Source organism: Thamnophis elegans, chromosome 14 (genome assembly GCF_009769535.1).
Source record: "Thamnophis elegans isolate rThaEle1 chromosome 14, rThaEle1.pri, whole genome shotgun sequence".
Taxonomy (NCBI): Eukaryota; Metazoa; Chordata; class Lepidosauria; order Squamata; family Colubridae; genus Thamnophis; species Thamnophis elegans.
Window position 1 is genome coordinate 37731434 of NC_045554.1, and position 21809 is coordinate 37753242.

A 21809-nucleotide genomic window follows, 5' to 3' on the forward strand; every position below is an offset into this window, starting at 1 on the left:
TTATTGTTTTATCCATTCTCTTAGAAGATGATCATCGACCAAGACTGCATTTTAAATTTTGGACATTTCTAAACCCAGTCAGATCTTACTGTCCTTCTCTTGGTTCTAAGATTTAAGTTTCAAGTAGATGTAAAAAAAAAAAAAACAACGACACAAAAAGAAAGCAAAATTTTTGTTGAAAATTAGAATTACAAAGTACTGATCACATCTATTACCCTGAAGATACTACCTGTTCGCTCTAATTTCAAAACCTGGGAGTACTTTCAGAACAGGTACCTGACTTACAACCATTCATTAAGTGACTGAAGTTACAGCAGCACTGATAAAAGTGATTTGCAACCAGTCCTTGCACTTATAATTACTGCAGCATTCCCCCCCCCCCCCCCGGGTCCACCAATGGTAATGGGATCGAAATTTGGGTGTACTTTGCAACCATCCCATATTTACAACATTCCAGAGTCACGTGGTTGCCATTTGTGACCTTCCCAAGCAAAGTCGATAGAAGCTGGATTTGCTCAACAATCACGCGATTCATTCAATGGCAACTGCAGTGGTTCACTTCCACGTGGCCAAAGGGAAAAAAAAGTTGTAAAATCAGGCGTGGCTCACTTGAATAACTGCTTTGCGTTAGCCATGGAAATTCTGGTCCCAATTATGGTCATCAGTCGAGGGCTACATCTATTACAGATAGTCCTCAACTTACAACAGTTCAGTTAGCGACTGTTCAAAGTTACAACGGCACTAAAAAAAATGTGACAACCGCAGTGATTCACTTAACAAATGGGACAAGAAAAGTCGTAAAACGGGGCAAAGTCCACGTAACAAGTGTTTCACTTAACAATGTAAATTTTGGGACTCAATTGTGGTCATAACTCAAAGACTACCTGCATTTTCAAAGAAAGGAAATAAGGAATAGTTGAATTCTGCATTACATACCACTGGATCTACCCAAATTGTGTTTCCCAGGATAAGTGCTATTTTTGCTTCATGCGGTTTCCCTCTGATTTTGTCATTAATGTATCTAGATACCTAAACAAAAAACAAAGAGGATTTTCAGAAAAGAGACAATGTTCCTTTTCAGTGACTACAGCATTCCTTTTAATAGAAGCTTACTGAAGTAGTGTAGTGTAGCCTAGGGCAAGCAATTATACAAATAGGTGCCTATTAAATACATTAATTAACTCATAAAGATTGAGTGTATCCCGTTGTTTGGCACAATGAAAGAATTAAAACTAAATTTTAGGAGAGGGATTTGTTGTTTCCTGTTTAAAATCAGGCATTAGGCACTATTTAGCATGATAGTTCATCAAAACATCTGGAAAAGATTATATTTGGGATTATTAAGAAAAAAAATACTGTTTGCAAAGACCAAAAAACTAAATCAAACCAACTCCAAATTTTGGGATCTTACTTTTGGATGCCATTCTGCTTCATTATCAATGGGTTTAACCCTACAAACGATGAATTCCACAGCCTGAGGAGGCAGCGTTTGAAAGCGTTCCGGTAAACTAAGCAAGTGATGGTTTTGAACAGAGCCGGTTCTTCCTTCATCTATGTACTTGATGTGGACATTGTAAAACACACCGGGATCTTCTTTTTGTTCCATGTCCAGTGCTTGGACCCTTTAAGAGAACACAGGGAAAGGACACCAGGATATTCCAACTATTAAAACATACACATTGGCCTTTTATGTACTTGTACAGCCTACCAGAGTGTGTAATTCAGTGCAACAAATAAACTGCGCATTCAGTTCATATTCCCTATGCTTACAACCTGCGATCATCTTTGGCCCGTCAAGATTCTGATGCTCAAACAATCCTGTTTGGGGAGATAACTTTCTTCTTCTTGTGCGATATCTGTCATTGGATGTTGGCAATATTTTTTATCAACAGCCGCACCAAAATGTGCTGTTGAGTTTTAGATTTTGAAGCCATGATGTTCTTCTTCTGCCTGGACCTCGTTTGCCTTCAATCTTTCCTTGGAGGATTAAGTGAAGCATGCCGTATTTTTCTGGGTAGTGTATCACATGCCCAAAATATTCTAGCTTTCACTGCCTTGTGGTTTTGATGATTTCCCTTGGCTTTCCCAGGCGGCTTGGGGCAGAATTTCCTATAGCCCACCAGGAGGTTGGCTATCCCTGCACAGGGCCTACATATGGTCCCTTTGTTACCCTAGCAGTAATAGAATAGAAACAGACACCCCATGACAGACCAAGAGTGAATCTAAGGGCACAGTGGTGTTCAGAGAAACAGCATTGTCCACTTCTATTTCTAATTTAGACTATCACTTTACCAGTCATTACACAGAGAATCCTCTGATTGTGTCCATTCATTTAATGACCGTTGTGGAAATTGTAGTAGTGCTAAAAAATATATATGGAGGTACACCTGATTGCTGAAGTTCCAGCAATTGTACCACCCTAGGATTGAAATCTGGGTGCTCTGCTCGCAATTGTGACGTTGCAGGGAGCTGTGGTCACATGATCACCATTTGCAACCTTGCCATCTTCCTACAAGGAAAGTCTATGGGGAAGCTGGAAGGGAAATTTGCAAATTGCTCCAGTAAGTTTCGCCTGCTTTCTCTCTGCAGCCTATACCTGTCCTCCTGCAACTGCAGCAGTTCTATCCTCGCTTCCTGCAGCCTGTGGCATTCCCCCCCCCCAGTCCTTATCTGGGATCCTGCACCTCTTAACACTCATCACATTTTGAAGTTATGATCGCAGCTGCGACTGCTGTTGCCACGTGGTGTGGTCCTTTGGCACTGTGCTTTCCGACTGCACTGCTTGGTGACGGCTAAATTAATTTATTTCTACAATACCCCAAGTAGCCTACCTGTGGAAATAATTTTCTTCCCGCAGTCCATACACTGCCAGTTTCTCCACCTTGTCAACCGGGGTACAATTATTTGATTCCTGATAATAATCCTTTAGCTCTGTCTCAAGATTTGTGTAGGGACTACCCCATTTCCCTACCACACGGCCTAAGTAGTTTGTGGCATCCACAATAAAGAGGGGCAGTATCTGAAAATAGAAAATGCACGTAAAAATTTCCTGGAAGTCAACAAAGGAAGATTTCTATCAGTAATTATTATTTACTGTAAATGCCCATTAAAAAGGCATATGTTTTAACTGCTTTCTCACTGTTCTCTTTCTTGTATAAGGATTTTTTTTTGGCGGGGAAGGGGAGCTAGCACCCAAAGAATAGGAAAATGAAGCAATTCTGCAAGATCTTCTCAAATAATATAAGACATGGTGCAGTTGGGGTGACATCCAGCTGCAGAGAAAGGCATAGTGGGATCAAGACAACTCAGCAGGAAAAGCGTTTTCTGTGATAAAGTTGGAACAAGCTTCCTGTTCTGATCCACAAGGCTATTTTAAATATTTAGAAACTGAAGGTGTTTTACGGACTCACTGTTATAATTCCACCTGTTTGCAGAGCTTCGTCAACTGCTTTTGAGGGCACATCGATTTGAAGGTTAATGCGATGGCGATCTGGACAGCGTTTTTTATTTCTGTATGATCGTAAGGAGACAGAATTAAAATAACAAATGAATATTAGGGTAGCAATTCCAAAATATTGCCCTGTTTGGAACCACAGAATAAAGCAAGCAGTGATGGAAAAGGAATCTATACAATCGCTGCTCGCGTGGAGAACGCAGGAGCAGAAACATCTACAAAACGAACATTTACAAATGTGTCACCGGAGCACCCCAGATTGTTACGGTGAATAAATCAAAGGTTCTGTAAATCCCAAAGGAGAGCCACAGAGGGTGTCCCTGCATTCCGGAACGATTCACTAAAGGAATCAAGCAAAAGGCTCCATCGCGGTGATTCAGCACGTTTTGCATGGAGCCTTGTCCAATGTGAAAGATCAGAAGGAGCTGCGACAGATCCATGATTTGATGCTGCTCTTCTCCATTCCTTCACAAGTTGCTTTGATAAAAAGCCCAATTTTATACTTCTTTCCTCTGTTACTTGAATGGATCAAGTATATCACATCATCAAAGGATAATATAATGTGGACAGCACCCAGAACAATTCTCCGAAACTGCTCTCATTAGATTACTTTCTGTATGTTTTGCTAAGTTATCCCATTATAGCAGAACAAGGTAAATGACTGCTGAAACTAATGGCCTTGGCCTAAAGGTGCAGGAAGCCTCTTCAGATGAACTGAAGAAAGAAGCTTCTTGGATGAGAAGCGAAACATCTTCCAAGGAAAAAAGCCCAGTTGCCTTTCAAAAAAGCACCATATTGGGAATAGAAGAATATATAATAATATGTCAGTTAAGAGTTAAGGAAAATGGATATCAAGTGATATGGATGTGGTACCTAACACGATGTAAATTAAATCAAGTAGATGGTAAATATACAAATATTTGTTGGAGGTGCAAGAAAGAGGTTGGAACATATAAACACATGTGGTGAGATTGTGATAGTGCACAAAAAATATGGGACATGGTGTTCAGAGAAATTAGAGCACTTTTGAATGTAAATTTAGACATGTCACCAAGAGTTGCATTATTGATCCTGGTGGAAAAACTGGATATAAATGAAACAAAAAAGGAATTGATTGGAAATTTGATAATGGCAGCTAGTTTAATGATGGCTAAATATTGGGGACGAAATTGGGATATTCAAAGACATGAGTGGTATAATGAAATTTGGAGTATGGCAACAAATGATAAATTAACAACAGAAATTAAATTTCAAAAAGGGATGATTAAATCAAATAATTATAATGAAATATGGGGGAATTTTATAAAATCAGTGTTGGTGGAAGGCAAAGGGAATAAACCTACTCAAGGTTTATATTGTTGTTGGAGGTGATATGGGCACAATTGGAGTATGTTGTATATCTTTCAGTTGTTATAGACGAAGAAATTTAAGTGGGGAAAAAGATCTCGGGGGGGGGGTGCACTGTAATATTTGTTTTTTTCCTTTTTCTTTCTTTTTTGTATTAACTATGTTTGAATTATTGGTATTTTTAAAAAATTATATATATATAATTTGTGTGTGTTGCATTTGTGCTGATAAATAAATAAAGGAAGACTAGTATAGATCTATTTCAAGCTATTTAGTTCTCATCAGCTAGCCATACCCTTACTGGGATTCGAACCTGGGCTGATTTTACATGTTAGGCCAGTGGTAGTCAACCTGGTCCCTACCACCCACTAGTGGGCATTCTAGCTTTCATGGTGAGCGGTAGGGGTTTGCTGTAACTCTGATTTATAAATTTTATAAAGTAAAGTTACTTCCCTACTTTATAAATAACAATTACTGTGGAACCGGTGGGCGGTTAGAAAATTTTACTACTAACAGAGATACAAAAGTGGGTGGTAGGTATAAAAAGGTTGACTACCCCTGTGTCAGGCAGTTGTACTAGCCTCTAAGCCACAAGCTCTCCTCCCTTATCAGCTGAGCCAAGGAAATAAGTGTTATGTCAAAGCACCTGGTATGCCCAAATATGGGAGGGAGCTTACTGCTTCCCTTTTGCCTTTCAGCTCCACCTAACATGTATGTATGTATGTATGTATATGTGTGTGTGTGTGTGTGTGTGTGTGTGTGTGTGTCCATGACCTGGATGACCAAGAATCTCCAAAGACGTAAAATGGCCTTGGCATTTCCTTACTTGCACGTTCCGTAGGACTTAATGGAAGAACACATTGGCTGCCTGCTTCTCTTTTCCTCTTTGGCTTCCAACACTCCCCTGGTAAAGTTGTACAAGTCAGAGGGGATGAAGGCTTCTGCCCGTTTCAAATAATGCAACACTCCAACTGCATGGCAGGCATTTTTCTCTGTCAACAGCAAGATGGATTTGGCTTTGCTCTGTTCTTTTCCCAGTGATGGGCCCTTTGGAAAGAAGGGGGGAAAAATGTCGGAAGAACAGAAGAAGAGAGTGTTACATTGTGGGTTGGACAGAAGATTCCAGGCATAAATTAAAAATCTTTTTTTAAAAAAAAAATAATAAGTAGAATTACTGGTAGAGCGAGAAGCTCAATGGCCACTGAAGAGAGAAAAGAGGGAAAGGGCAGGTGAAAACTTTCCTATTTGAAATTGCAAAACTGTATGTCACGCTGACAAACGATTTATTAGGATTTACCTTTTCTACTGAATTCTGGAAGTTGGCGGACAGGCCATGTAGGCGGGCACCAAAGATTCTTGGAGTTGACGGAAAGCTGAAATGAATGACACGGGTTGCGTCTGTAAATTTTACAGCTGTCGTGCAGTCATCTGTTAAAACTGGAAACAAAAATCAGAAGATCCATAATGCAAAAGCCTCTTTTTACTTGCTGCCAAAAACGGAAAGGAAAATCCTTATTTCTAGATATGTCTAGTTCACTTCATAATCAGCACAAACCCTAGAGGATTCTGTAAGCTTAGTTCTAACATAAGGATTCATCTTGTCTCCTGATTCTTAAATTAAATGAGTGTTCCCGTATAGTTGCTTTCAGACTACTAATTAGTTACTTGGGAGGAAACTACAAATCAGACAAACCACATCCTTTATAGGCAGGGACTAACCACCTGCAACAGGTAGACAAGATGGGTTAATAGAAGCATCGAGAATAAATACTGTTCTTACTAATTCATCTCTTGTTTTTTTATTATACGATTAACTCCTACCCTGTTTAATGAGACAATCAGAGCTGATCACAATCAAATTGACACTGATCTTAATCTAAAATTGAAAAATCAATATACATAAAAATACATGTATATGTGTATGTTCCAACATAACTCTGGAATGCCTCGAGCGATTTCAACCAAACTTGGTACACAGATGTCTTACTCTCTGGAGACAAATACTGTGAGGATAAGACACCCCTAACAACCCTTGGGGGGGGGGGGGATGTTCTGTTACGATACAGCCTGTTGTGCCTTAAAATGGCTTCTACTGTACTGCCATAAAATGACTTTCATTTTACAACGCAGTGGAGTTGCCATGGTAACGGCTTCACTGTACTCCACAAAGGAGCTCCTTCTGGTAAGGGGGAAAATCCAACATTAGAAATTATGTTTGGTCCAGACATTTTCATCCTATAAATAAATACTTGGGCAAAGCCAGGTTATCGGCTAGCGCTTTATAAATTAGTCAATCAAACCATAAGTACGGAGCTAAAGAGTCAACTGTTTTTTTGAGGAAGAGCCTAGAGAAGATACTTACCCAATACAACATGGGTTCCAGGGCTGATGGTTTTGTTCCACTGCTCTACAATATAATCAGAATGAAATCCAATTCCCGGGTTCATTTTCAAGCAAAAGAGTGAAATGCTTTCTACTGCCTGATCGTAAAAATGAGGATGCAATCATGTCACATAACATGCAACGTAAGAGAATTTTTGTTTTAAGCTTGGTTGACAGAAAATAACTGAGTCATATAATGCGATTCATTTATTTGGGTTGGGGAACATGGCAGAGTCCATCCATTATTGCTTAGTTATCTATGACAACTCCCTGAACAAACCATGCTTAACATCTTTTCTTAACTTTGTTTAAATGTGGGGACTAAAGCAGGGGCGTCCAACCTTGGCAATTTTTAGGGAAGGAGATACCTTGTATACCATGTCTCTTTCTTCCAGAGAACTTGTAAAAATCATAGTCTTTTGAGCATCGGTAGGGGTAAAATCTAATGTTTGAAGTAAAGTAGAGATCCGGTCACACTCAAGGCAGAGCTGTACAACCTGAAATTACATATTATTCAAATGTGTTAGAATGGAAATCGTTCCTCATTTTAAAAACGCCTTTGAGCAAGTGATTTAGTGATGAAAACTTAACCCCTTCAAGATTATTTTCTTAGGCAGAAATCCACAATGTTTTTTTATACACAGTTCAAGGATCAAAAGATAGAAACCCCCATTGGTTCAGCTGACACTCAATTTGATCCTTTGTTCTGAGGGGACAATGCAGGTAAGTCCTCGACTTAACAACTGCCATTGAGCCTAAAATTTCTGTTGATAAATGAAACATTTGCCCCATGTTTTTATTTTTCTTGTCACCGTTCTTAAGTGAATCATTGCAGTTGTTAAGTTAGGAACACAGTTGTTAAATGAATTTGGCTTCCCCGTTGTCTTCGATTGTCAGGACGCAAAAGGGGATCACATGACCCCAGGGCACTGCAACCGTCATAAATATGAATCAGTTGCCAAGCATCTGAATTTGGATCACGTGATCTTGGGGATGCTGCAACAGTCATAAGGGTGAAAAACAATCATGTCATTGTTTTCAGTGCTGTTATAACTTTGCACAGTCACTAAATGAACTGCTGTAAGTCAAGGACTACCAGTAATGAATTTTAGAGATGCCATAACACATTTTCTTTCACAGAGGAAACTTTTCCCACCTGGATACTCTTATATGCCATGAGCCTAGCAGCACAGAAATTTGATCATTTTTATGATTTAATTTGTACGCAGGAATAGCCAACACTCCAGAAGACAGGCTCAAGATACAGAAAGATCTTGACAAACTTGAAAATTGCAAAATGAAATTCAATGGTGAAAAGAGTAAGGTTCTACATTTAGGCAAGAAAAACGAAATGCACAGGTACAGTATAGGTGGTACCTTGCTCCACAGTAGTAACTGTGAAAGGGGTCTTGGAGTCCTAGTGGACAACCATTTAAATATGAGCCAGGCGTGTGCAGCAGCTGCCAAAAAAGCCAACACAGTTCTAGGCTACATAAACAGCGGGATAGAATCAAGATCACGCGAAGTGTTAATATCACTTTATAATGCCTTGGTAAGGCCACACTTGGAATATTGCATTCAGTTTTGGTCACCACGACGTAGAAAAAATGTGGAGAGTCTAGAAAGAGTACAGAGAAGAGCAACAAAGATGATTAGGGGACTGGAGACTAAAACATATGACGAATGGTTGCAGGAACTGGGTATGTCTAGTTTAATGAAAAGAAGGACTAGGGGAGACATGATAGCAGTGTTCCAATATCTCAGAGGTTGCCACATAGAAGAGGGAGTCAAACTATTATCCAAGGCACCTGAGTGTAGAACAAGAAACAATGGGTGGGAACTAATCAAGGAGAGAAGCAACTTAGAACTGAGAAATTTCCTGAGAGTTAGAATAATTAATCAGTGGAAAAGAAGTTGCCTCCAGAAGCTGTGAATGCCCCAACACTGGAAGTCTTTAAGAAGATGCTGGATAGCCATTTGTCTGAAATGGTATAGAGTTTCCTGCCTAGGCAGGGGGTTGGACTAGAAGACCTCCAAGGTTCCTTCCAATTCTGTTATTGTATTGTATTACTAAGAGCCATCACAAGAAGCTGCCTGTGGTGCATTCGCCAAATCAAAACCTGCTATTATAGATACATGAAAAAGATATTAAAAACATTTTACCTGTTGCACTTTCCCATATATGGCAGCTTCTTCCATGGAGGTGATTACAATATATGGATCACTCATGAATTCTTTTGTTAAAACCTCTACGTTTTTGTCCCAATGGTTTCCAACAGCAACGATTTGCTGAGGTGCAAACTCCTTTTCTTCAACGCTCAAGTTAGATTTGTAGTATTGTAAAATAGTAAGTATCTGTAAACAGGGATTAAAGCTTCCTCGTTATCTTCTGTCTTTCCAACACAGAATTGCTATACAGGAGATTTATGAATAGAAATGACGGGACAAAGTAACTTCTTACTAGCTGCTCTTTTGAAATGAATTAGGATTATGGTTTATGTATTGTTATATCCATACTTGTTCTGTTTTTCTTTCCTTTCCATTCCATCACGTTCAAGCTTTCTGCGCACCAATGAAATGTTTTATTTATAGGGAGTAGCATAAAAACACAGCTGTTTTTTTGGGGGGGGAGCGGAGAGGGGAAAAATATTTTCTTTCACTTAAGAGCTGTGGTTGCGCAGTGGTTTGGAGTGCAGTACTGCAAACTACTTCTGCTGATTGCCGGCTGCCAGCAGTTCAAATCTCACCAGGCTCAGGGTTGACTCAGCCTTCCATCCTTCCAAGATGGATATAATGAGGACCCGGATTGTTGGGGGCCAATAGGCTGACTTTATAAACTGCTTAGAGAGGGCTGTAAAGCACTGTGAAGCGGTATATAAGTCTAAATGGTGTTGCTATTATTCCATCAGAGGCCAAAAAGTGCTTTCGAACCCAAACTCACCTGCTCCTTTGCATCAGAGAACAATACATCAACCTCATCAAACACCAGGTGACACAACCTAAGCAAGAGTAAACTATGATGCTCGAGCAGCCGCAAAAAGCTAGGTGGGGTTGTTACCAGGATTTCACCTGTCAAATGAAAAGGAATGCATCACTGGTACGAGCTCATTGGCTTCAAAAGGGAAAATAAAACATTATTAACTTAATGGCTCAAATACATTGACACTAACCGGTATCTCTGAAGGGCACTCTAGCCTGGAGAAAATGGGGAATCTGAGGTAATTTGTTATGATTTATGGCTTATAGTTGTCTTAGAACCGAGGTGGCGCAGTGGTTATGGTGCAGTACTGCAGGCCACTTTAGCTGACTGTTATCTGCAGTTCAGCGGTTCAAATCTCACCGGCTCAAAGTTGACTCAGCCTTCCCTCCTTCTGAGGTGGGTGAAATGAGGACCCAGACTTATAAAATTTGCTGACTCAATTTGCTAAAAATCTGTAAACCGCTTAAGCGGTATATAAGTCTAATAAATAAATAAATAAATAACTGCTAGCTGCAGTTCGATTCTCAGCAGGCTCGAGGCTGACTCAGCCTCCCATCCTTCCGAGGTGGGTAAAATGAGGACCCAGATTGTTGGGGCCAAGAAGCTGACTCTGTAAGCCCCTTAAAGAGGGCTGTAAAAGCGGTATATAAATCTAAGCGCTAATGCTTTTACAAACCTCATTACCTGAAACCAAGAAAGCTTTCATTTGTTTTGGCTATCGATATGGATAATCCTCACCGCCACAATGGAGCCCAGAGTTTCTGTTGCTAAGCAAGACAGTTGTTGCCTCCAATTTTACCTTTCTTGCCACAATTAAGTGAATCACTGCCGGCTGTTAAGCTAGTAACACGGTTGCTAAGCAAATCTAACTTCCTCATTGACTGTGCTTGTCAGGTCGCAAAAGGGGAACCACATAACCCTGGGACGCTGCAACCGTCATAAATATGAACCAATTGCCAAACATCCAAACTCTGATCACGTGACTTTGGGGACGCTGCAATGGTCGTTAAGTGTGAAAAACGTCCATAAGTCACTTTATTCAGTGATGTTGCAAGTTTGAATGGTCACTCAATAAACTACTGTAAGTCAATGTACTGTCTGTAGTTATAGTTAAAACATTTTAAGAGGCAGCAGCATTATTCTAAAATTCTACGCCTCCTGCTTGGGATAGCCTTCATATTTTTGTCATGATTTTAGCTGCTCATTCCTTCCTGTGGGCAATACAATTAATCACGTTTTGCTTACATCCTCTTGGAATTCTTAGACTCTTGATTTCTTCCTTATTCATTCCCAGGAAAAGCAACATTGGGTGGAGAGGCCTCGAGCAATAGCTGTACATTTTCAGGAGCTCAAATACCAGTTCTGCTTTCTTCTGGCCAGAGCATATGATTAATGCTACTGGCTACATATACAAAACATTATACAGAGATGGATCAGACATAGGTTTATCATACCTCTTAAAAAAGTAAGTTGATTAGCCATTACAAACAATACAAACTTTTGCAGAGACCCAAACATTTTACAAGAATAACACGGCGTTTTTTTAAAATTTATTGCTATCTTTAAATCACTGTCGCCTTTACAAAATGATTCCTTCTATATAAAGAATAAAGAATCTATATATATAAAAACGTGTGTATGTGTTCCAACATAACTCTGGACACTCTGGAAACAAATACTGTAAGGGTAAGACACCCCTAACACCCCTCGAGGTGTGTGTTCTGTTAAGATACAGACTGTTGTGCCTTAAAATGGTTTCTACTGTACTGCCATAAATGGCTTCTACTGTACAACACAGCAGAGTTACCATGGTAATGGCTTCACAGTATTCCACAAGGGGGCTCCTCTGTAGTTAGGGGGGAAATCCAACATTAGAAATTATATTTGGTCTAGACATTTTCCTCCTGTAAATAAATACCCAACGTCGTTTTATCAACTAGTTTCATTAAAAAAAATGCATGTTCAAAAATGCAACAGGAGTAGGAACAATAATAACCTAACTGTAGCCCATTTTAAGAACTTGTCAGAAGTTAAGGCAATTGTGAAGCATTAATTGAATATTTCACTTACACCCTGTCTAGCTGATAACGATATGTAGCAATTTTTTGACTGCAAAAATGTAATGATTGGCAGAAGATATGAAAGTGGGTTACTTTCGGAAGAGATAATAAGCGAATCATATCCACGTGCTATTGCAGGCCAGGAATAAGACTGTACATGACTAGGTCCTTGGAATTGCTTTCTTAAAAGCTCCTTTCAGAAAAGAAACACAGAATAATTGGTTAGAATTAGATTTTGCTTGCAAGAAACAGAACAGAATAGAACACTTTATTTAACCAAGTGTAATTAGGCATACAGGAAATTTTCTCTGGTGCATGCAGCTCTCAATGAACTTGCAAAGCAATGAAGTAATAACAATCATAATAATGATACTACCTTTTTTAAAGCTGGAAACAGTGGTGCAGTTTCAAGAGATAAACACGGTTCAATTTTATTACTGAGCACAACAGGAAGACATGTAGTGATATTCAGCTTAGGCTCCTAAAAAGAAACCAATGAAAGACAAAATGGCCATATGCAACTTTCTTAATGTTCAACCTAACACAAATGTTTTCTAGTTTGTTTATTTTATTTTTCTTCACAAAATAAACAAAAGCACCCATGAAGGCAAATATACATGTCCCAGGATAATTGGATCGTGCAACAAACTTCTAAGAATATGTATATCTGAAGCTTCAATGCCTTCATTAAAACATTTCTCATTTCAGAAAGAAATTAATTTGTTCACACAAATTAAAACATTAAAAGTTAAATCTACTTGTTGCTTCAATTACCTCAGTTTCTTGTCCGGTGGCAATTTTGAGAGGATCAGGGTTTAAAAACTGCAGAAGCCTGAAAACACACAAGTTGACTTTTCAAGTATCCGTTAAAAGTTCATTCATCTAGCCTTTGTTTTTCTCTAAGTTTTGCAAAGAGTTGAGGGCCAAATATAAAACTTCTTGCTGTTTTGGATTGAAGGATTAACATTTCCTGGTTCGTTTACTTAACAAATTTTGGCCCCAAGTCTCAGCAATCCAAATCCCAAATTAGACTGTTTCTTTTAAACTAATGTTAGATGTTATAAACAGATTTATTCCGCTATTAAAACACATCCAGTCTCCTGACAATGTAACTTTTTTTGTTTACCACATTTAATTCCTTATATTAAAAAGTTTGTGGTAGGAACTGAATTGCTGTTTAGCAACAATGTATATTGTTTGAAATAAACAGGACATGGATCACCCCACGGCTTGAGGATTAACCCCAATATTCCAGTTTAGTATACTTTTCCAGTAGTTTAATATTCAAAAAATATAACTAACAAAGCTATTGATCAACTCACCATTAAGAAGCATGTTTATTTATTTATTTTAACTGGTAAGCTTTCTATTTTTTTCATTGATAAATTTCACTACTTCTCTTTGATTTTGGAAAGGCTGAAGAAGCATTTGTATCCTTCTGGTTGCTTTTTGAGCCTCTCCAAGGAATAATTCAGAGAAAAAGGGGTACCTTTTTCCCAAGTGTAATGGAGTACAAAATATTGCTCTTCTGAAATTCAGGGAGCTCAATTTTTTTTTTTGAAGCATGTCTTGTCATTGTGGTCAAGATTGTGCTGTTGTGGGAAAATTAAGAATTGCTGGCAATCACACATTTCAGCTAAATATTAAGGCAAGCTCAAATTAGAGTCTCCTAGTTTGTAATAACAAGACAACTTCGTTTTTCGAAAGTGATGCAGTACCAACAGTGTCCTTTCCTGAAAGACGCAGAATCAGGCCTATTTCAAGGAAGAGCTGCAAATGCGCCTGCCTGTTCTTTATACAAAGCACATTAATTGCCTGGACTTCATAAATATTGGCTGTCATGATGAGAAAAAGCTTACTTCACCCCGAGGTTCTTTTCGTGGAGATCGTTCTCCTCTTCCTGGATTTTGGCACTTGTGTTAGGCAAGTTGCTAAAACGAAGCACAACTGTTTGAGAAAATCTTAGCAAGATCTGTAAACGTAACGGCCGAGAGATTGCACACAAGAATCAGGAATCTTTCTAAATTCTGAGTCTTATTCTCCCTGAAAAACAGCATGGGGAGAAGTGGGAACGTGTCCTCTGCTCACAGGGTTGGTTTTTTTTTTTGGAGGGGGGGGGGATCCCAGCTAATTATGAAAAATGCAAATAGAAACAGACTTGAGTATTTTATGGCTGCTGGGCTACATCTGGCCATTTGGTTGTCTGGACCATGTGAGGGCAATTGAAAATTATAAACCAAATCTAGGAGCAGCCTCAGGAGGCTGCAGCAGCAGTCACTCTGTGACGGGTTACAGGCTCGGCCACCCACCACCACCTTGGTTGAAGCAAGGCCTTGTGGGCGACTGGGTGCCCACAGCTCTCCACAACAGCCCCAGTTACTCATTCATTTTGCTCTAGAATTTCAACCATTTTCTATGGGTTTTTAAAAAAAAGAAAATAGACTCTTACCAGTAGTGAAACAGAAACGAAATACAAAAATTTAAAATATACCTGACTGTTTGCATGTCTGTTGGCACAGAAAAAGTTATTCCTTGCTTCAAAGTGGAAACAGGTACCATTATATCCTAAGCAGGAAAATAAAGGAATCTTATATTTTTATTCAGGACTCTACAAACAGGGCCATGTCTATGTTTGTTAACTGAATGCATTTCACTACAGAATAAAAAGCAAGATACTTGGTATCATATTTCTCAAAGCAGCTAAATACTAGATATGTGCTATCATCTCCTGCATAACCTGTACATGTTTATTTAGAATAAACCATTCAAATTTTGAATGGACCTTCCCCCCACCCCCAGGTTTTGGATGTTTTAACAATCTAGCAATGCTTGAAATTTAAAAACCAAGAAAAAAAAGGATGTATTTAGTACTTACAGGCTGTTTTGTTTTATGTAAGTTAGTTTCTGGGAAATGTGTAAACTCTGCTTTCTCAGAATTATCACAAATAGGAGCAGCACCTAAAAGAAACGTACAAGGGACTTTTTACTAAAACGCTTAAAATACATCTTCCGAAGGCCATGCCCTGGAAATAAAATAATAAAAAATAAAATTAAAAGTACAGTTTTCATTTATATAAGCACCCATCTCGCATAGGGACTCTTGGTGGGCTACCGCGGGTTAAAACAATGCAAAATATAGAATACAGCGCACTCTAGAATTCCCAATTTTGGTTTAGTAGTAAACGTTGGTCTAATTTAGTGTCCAATGAACCAAAGTATGCCTCTTCGTTTTTCCTCTCGTTTTGATTGGGAATAATTCATGACAGATACTCGAGTGCAGGGATGTCAAACTGGATTTCTTCAAGGGCTGGATCACCATTGTAGTTCTCCCCCGCAAGCCGGTCAATGCGGATGGAGGGGAGACAGGATGAACACTTCCTGCAGCACCCTGCTGGCCAGAACATGGCGTGTGGCGGCCGTATGAGGGCCACCATGTACCCCATTTTGGCTGGCAGGGTGCTGGAGGCCATCCAGGCAGAAAATGGGGTGTGGGCTTCACCGCGTGAGACTCCCTGCACCCCGTTTTGACTGCCAGAGGCACCGCAGGTCAGACCTTTGCTATTTCCAGGCCAGATTTAAGCACCCGGTGGGCCAGATCCAGCCAGTGGGCTTTGAGTTTGACATCCCTGCTCTAGTGTAGGCTATAAACATAGGGACAACTCTAAGCACCTGTCATTTATCTTTCTGTGTCTTGCTTTTTTTTTTTTTTAACAACTCCGCAGCCAAACATTGCTGCAGCCAGGAAGAAATCAGCCACCTTCACCTGGTTTTCTGCAGCTTCTTCAGCCCTGAAAGGCACAGTGACAGTGCCTCCTTCACCTCCCGGACTCACTGCCAGTTTCATCCCTGCTACTGCATTCTAACCACAAAACATTGGAATAACCTGCTAGACCATTTCTCGTAGTTGGGCCATCCTGCATCTAGTGTGCAGGCAGAGTGTGTTCCAGAAGAGGCTTCATCTCAACTGCTCTCACCACTGACTTACCTTTTTCGCTCAAAAAAGAGGCTGAAAGTCTGGGTGCATCTTGTACACTGAATACAGCATTTTTTTGCCTCCCGAAACTCCGCCCCCTTCACCAAAATGGCAGTGCAGAGCCTTTAGGAGCCTTGCTGAGTGCTCCTGGAGGCTGGGGAGGGCAGAAATGAGTGAAAAATGGGCCGTTTCTTTGCTCAATCCCCCCACCCCCCAGGAGCACTCTATAAGCCTTTAAAGACTATGCATGCAAATTTTTTTGGACAAAATACAGGCCCGTTTTCACTAAAAAAAACCAGGCTGTTTTTTTGCTCATGGGGGGGGGGGGGGGCACACCCCAGTAGCACTATAAGCCTCCTAAAGGTTATTCATGCCTTTTTCTTTTTTTAAAAAAAAACAATGGGCCTGTTTCCATGAAAAATGGGCCATTTTTGGAAGGTCTGCAGAGTGCGAACACTTTTTAAACAAAATTTGCCTCTTCAAAACCTTGGTGCGTCTTATACTCCAAAAAATATGGTATTACTTGAGGGACCGATTTCTCATGCTCACCCATTTCAGAAATCTTAGATTCTTGCAGTAACGTTGGCCACAGCAGCATTACAGGATTCTTCTCCTCTGAAAGACATTTGGCACCTTCTGAACCTCGTTTCTGGTTTGTTTTACTGAGTTCATAGTAAGCAAAGTTCTTTGCAACAAGATCATCGTTCACACACACCTGGGACAAAAGCAATGTTTGGCATATGAAGGTTAAAGAGGAGGATAAATTAAAATACACCAGAGTTTTCAAGGATATATATTAGGAATGACATAATTAAGTAATGAGACATCTCTAGCATTTAAGGAGTTTTGTCAAAATAGAAATATCACATTAAGAGCAGCAGAAATGGGCACTGCAATATTAATCTGAACTGTATTAATTGTCCTCTAGTTGTTTTAACAGCTGCGGGTCTCTGTATGACGAACTTTGAAACAGATTTTTAGACCTCAATTCACAGAGCAACGATAATGTAATTCTATTCCAATACTGCAGCACAAACCTGACTATAAGCACAGAGTAGAAGAGTGAATTGTTTTCCACTCTGCTGCACAGGATTAACATGGCCAGCAAGCCAACACTCAATTAAAAAGATTGTATGTAATTTTTAAATATTACCTTTTCATCACTTATTGTGACATAAAGATAGACAGCAAAATTATCCTCTTCAACAGCACATAACTTGGCCTCCACTTGAGTGGCTGCTATGATTAAAATGAGGCTTATTAGATTACTATAGCAGTGTTGTTGTTGTTTTTTTTAAATCAGTTCTTTATACTGGACAGTGACCAAAGTATAAGCAGTTCTCGATTTACAACCGACCTTTCATTAACAACCATTTGAAGTTATGATGGCATTGCAACAAGCGTTTTATGACTGGTCCTTGAAGTTCTGACTGTCACGGCGTTCCCGGGTTACTGATTGTGTTTCGGGAACTTGGCAACCCGCATGAACAGGCAGTCCTTGACTTACGACCACAATTGAGCCCAACATTTCTGTTGTTGAGTGGGTTTTGCCCCATTTTACGACCTTTCTTGTCAGAGTTATCTGCAGTTTCACTGCAGTTCGTAAGTCAGTAACCTGGTAAAGTGAATCCGCCTTCCCCATTGACTTTGCTTGTCAGGAGGAGGCAAAAGGAGATCACATGACCTTGGGACACAGCAAAGGCCATCAGTATGAACCAGCTTCCCAGCAGCTGAATTTTGATCACATGATCATGGGGGCGCTGCAAAGGTCATAACTGTGAAAAACAGCCATTAAGTCACATTTTTCAGTGCAGTTGTAACTTTGAATAGTTACTAAATGAACTGTTGTAAGTCAAACACTACCTCTACTTACAATGGCTGCAGGCCATGGGAACTGAGGAGGAGGGGGAAGTTTATGAGGTATTAATTTGTGTCCAAAATATATATTTGCCTGCTTATCTATGGAGATTTTCAGTCATCCAGGTCATAGTTGTCCCAAAGGTGTGGTTTTTTTTCCCTCCAAGAAGCAACTGGACTTTCTGGTTTTTATTTGAAGGCGTTTCACTTCCCACCCAAGAAGCTTCTTCAGCTCTTCAGAACAGAAGCAGCTTCTTGGATCAGAAGCGAAACATCTTCAAAGAAAAACCAGAAAGTCCAGTTGCCTCTGGAAAAAGCACCTTTGGGACATTTCCTTGCTTAGATTTAAAAAGAGGAATGGATGTTGTTACAAAAATGAATTCTGTACAACTCTCAATTTACAAATATACGTCTCCTAAAACCATTATTTCATGACAATTTTATAAAATAGACAATAAAATATGACAATATAAATTGTCATATAACTGAAATTATACAGGAGGCTATTCTAGTTTTTTCTTTACCATTCAGGAGGTTTTGGAAATACTGGATAGCTGCAACATCCCATGTATTAGCAGGCCTAGAAAGAAACACAAGGCTTTTTAAATGTATTATACTACAGCAAAATAAACAGGAAACATTCAAAACTTCGGCAAATGGCATTTGTACAAGCAGGTATGCAACAATAAAATTCTGTTGACTGTAAAGTTATTTTTTACTGGTTTATTTTCATCCCCCCTTTATTATTTTTATAAACAATCCACCGCAGTAAAGATACCTAATACTCTTCCTCCTATTTTCCCCACAACCCCCACAACTCAACCCCACTAACCCCGTAGGAGAGTTTGGCTAAGAGAAAGGGACTGGCCCAAAGTCACCTAGCAGTTATGCAGAAAAGATCCTCCCTGAAGTTAGTGGAAGGACTTCTTAGAATATTTAACATCATCTCTCAGCAGCCATACTTACACTATCTCTGCATTGTCATTGTTATAGTTGACACGTAGTGTAAGTGGTTTGACGCAGTACAACCTAAACTTTGTAGCTCTATAAGGCAGTCTCATAAACGATTTTACGACCACACAGATCCTGAAAGAAAATAGATTTCACAACACACAAAGTTCTACCAATAATTTTCATAGATTTAGTGTTCAAAACTGCAGATTGTAACTTCTATTTACAAAAAAGTGCTGCTGCTTTATAGCCAAAACCAGACAGTGACCTGAAAAATGAGCATAAACTTGTATTCTTCAAACCCTGACAATCTAGTTCTGTTCTCATTTCTTAAATTTACAAACCAGTCAACCCAAGTTTTCTAAAAAAAATCCTAGGCTTTAAATGAATCCAAAAATGTCCAACTATGCCTATATTAACTTATCAGCTGGATCAAACCAATACAGCAGGGCCATTGCCCATATCATTGGGCAGATAGGTAACAGTATGAGCAAAATCTTTCAATTCTTGGTCCAATCCTTTGCTGGATGATTTTACAGATTATAAACACATACTTTTTAGTGTTCACAGGAACAGTTTTGGCATAGTCCACAAGGAAACATTCTGCAATGTAATAATCCGTATACGATATGATTGAATTAACAACAGCTCTGCACCAAGATTTCAGTTCCTCACAGTAAACAGCACAAACCTAAGAAAGATATATAAATAAATGTTAAATGTTATACAATCTGTTGTTTTTTGATAAGATAATTGGCAGAGTAAATACATGTGTAATAGAATGTGTCGGATATGTGTAATAGAATATCCGTCGGACAGAAATTGGAGATTTCTATATTCTTCCACAGATATTTAAATTATTTATTTAAATCATCATCTTCCTAGTATTTTTCTACAAATGCAGTCTCTGCAAGCGTTGATCCATTGGTTGCAACAGAAATGGATTTACTCGCTAGTCATAGGACCTGATCCTGGGCTGAGAAAACGTGAGTGTCCCAAAATCATTCAGCTGGCTTTCATACCAAAATCAATTATTTAAATATTATTCTAGCATAAGACTTTTGCAAAAGATATGCCTATTTCCTTGTTTTCTATCCAAGATTAAGACGGTACGATGCATTTTCTACTGTCATAAAAAGAAAATCTTACATCCTAATATTAACAAGCCTAACTTTAATATTTTCTTTCCCCCCACCATAAGAAAAGCTTTCTTAGCCCTTATCTTACCACCTCACTGTCATTATTATGATCAAAGATTCCAGAATTATTTGTCCAATATTTATTATTACAAATGCACGTGACACTGCAGGTTAAGTATTTTTGGTAGGCTTATTATCTTTAAACATATGAACAACGTAAAGGAAGGAAGGAAGGAAGGAAGGAAGGAAGGAAGGAAGGAAGGAAGGAAGGAAGCAAGCAAGCAAGCAAGCAAGCTTTATTTTTCTCCCAGATATAGCCAAAGAAATCAGATTGAGAAAATCACCTGTCCCTCTTCTAGTGCAAAGGGCTTGGCATCCACACATCGATAATGTTTGTTATAGAATTGATTCATTTCAGTCTGAAGTGTTTCATATTCCATTTCATTGTCTACAAATTTTCTGTCAATTATGTAGACCCAAAAGCAATCTGGATTTTCAATCTAGGTAAGTATGACAAAACCCATATTAAAATACATTCACATAGCCCCAAATGTATTTTTTAATATACGGAATGTTAATCACAATACCTTCAGTATTATGACTTCTATCATTTTTTCCCTCCAATGATTGTTTTCATCTAAGGAGAATTGTAAGCTTTACCAGCACTTCTGAAAAGGCAACAGATCATCAATCAAACTTTCACCAAATGAAAATATTGCTGAAGTAATTTTGAAGCTGAAATGACCAAGACACAATTTTAGAAAATGCGTACATAAAATTTCAATAAGTCTTGAAAAAAGTAACAAAGAGAAGAGAAACTAGAATAATTTCAACAGTTCTGCTGGTAGGGTCCTCTAAATCTATTTGATATAAACTCAAACAGGACACCTGAAGCTGGCCTTAATTAATGGCCTCCAACCTTTTGGGCATCAGGGATCCGTTCCGTGGAGGGGACATGATTTCATATGCTACCTGCATCCTATTGACGGAGCGTCACTTGTTTGTGCGGCCCAGTTTCTTGCATGCCGTGGACGGGTGGTGGTTCATTGCGCGAGGGTTGGGGACCCCTGGTGTAAACCACTACATACAGTGGGTTTGCTCATACCTCATTCTAAGCTAACACCTCTCCCCCTCAAAAGCACATTATGACTTAACATAATAAACCAAGCCATTTGGCTATTAGCCATGATTTACAGTTTAGTTTGAAATTACATGGGCATTTGCAATTTATTTTGCAAGACATGATTAACAAAATAATGGTTTGAAATTACAATCTAATTCTGATTTATTCTGCAAGGCATATTAAGAAAATAATGGTTTAACAGATACAAAAACTGCCAATAAAATAAATGTGAGCATCTATTGACAGAATTGCAACATAAATTGTAACTCTTGTCTTGTCAGCAGTGCAAACGGATTTCTCAATTTGAGCCTGTGTTTCCTAGGTGGGCAACTTGTAGTCCCAGATTCCTTTTATGCTAGGCCAGCCTTTAATAACACCTGCTAAAAGCCAGCTGCATCCTTTTCTACCATTTTGAAATGAGAGGTGTTTTTTTTTTAAATCAATCTTGTAGCATTTATCACTGCAAATGCAGCTCCCCCAATTCTGTGTTAAATAAAAAGTGTTAACTTCACAATACTGTTCAGCTGGCCCCGGCAGCTCTCC

General features: G+C 39.1%; 1 protein-coding gene across 1 annotated transcript in view; it reads right to left on the reverse strand.

The window, feature by feature from the left end:
* The window catches only part of TDRD12 (tudor domain containing 12), a 31770-nt gene that overhangs the window by 8973 nt on the left and 988 nt on the right, over positions 1-21809 (reverse strand). Inside the window, exons 2-25 of the mRNA XM_032231190.1 lie at positions 20731-20811; positions 20488-20643; positions 19559-19695; positions 19020-19139; positions 18578-18633; positions 17350-17435; positions 16746-16911; positions 15099-15181; positions 14715-14788; positions 14083-14154; positions 12998-13055; positions 12600-12704; positions 12234-12416; positions 11409-11565; positions 10125-10252; positions 9347-9538; positions 7552-7680; positions 7164-7281; positions 6099-6238; positions 5628-5848; positions 3411-3510; positions 2832-3019; positions 1412-1622; positions 937-1029 (exon numbers count right to left, since the gene is read on the reverse strand). Of these exons, the coding sequence (XP_032087081.1) occupies positions 937-1029; positions 1412-1622; positions 2832-3019; positions 3411-3510; positions 5628-5848; positions 6099-6238; positions 7164-7281; positions 7552-7680; positions 9347-9538; positions 10125-10252; positions 11409-11565; positions 12234-12416; positions 12600-12704; positions 12998-13055; positions 14083-14154; positions 14715-14788; positions 15099-15181; positions 16746-16911; positions 17350-17435; positions 18578-18633; positions 19020-19139; positions 19559-19695; positions 20488-20643; positions 20731-20754 (2997 nt within the window). The 5' untranslated portion in view covers positions 20755-20811. The remainder of the gene's footprint in view (positions 1-936; positions 1030-1411; positions 1623-2831; positions 3020-3410; positions 3511-5627; positions 5849-6098; positions 6239-7163; positions 7282-7551; positions 7681-9346; positions 9539-10124; positions 10253-11408; positions 11566-12233; positions 12417-12599; positions 12705-12997; positions 13056-14082; positions 14155-14714; positions 14789-15098; positions 15182-16745; positions 16912-17349; positions 17436-18577; positions 18634-19019; positions 19140-19558; positions 19696-20487; positions 20644-20730; positions 20812-21809) is intronic.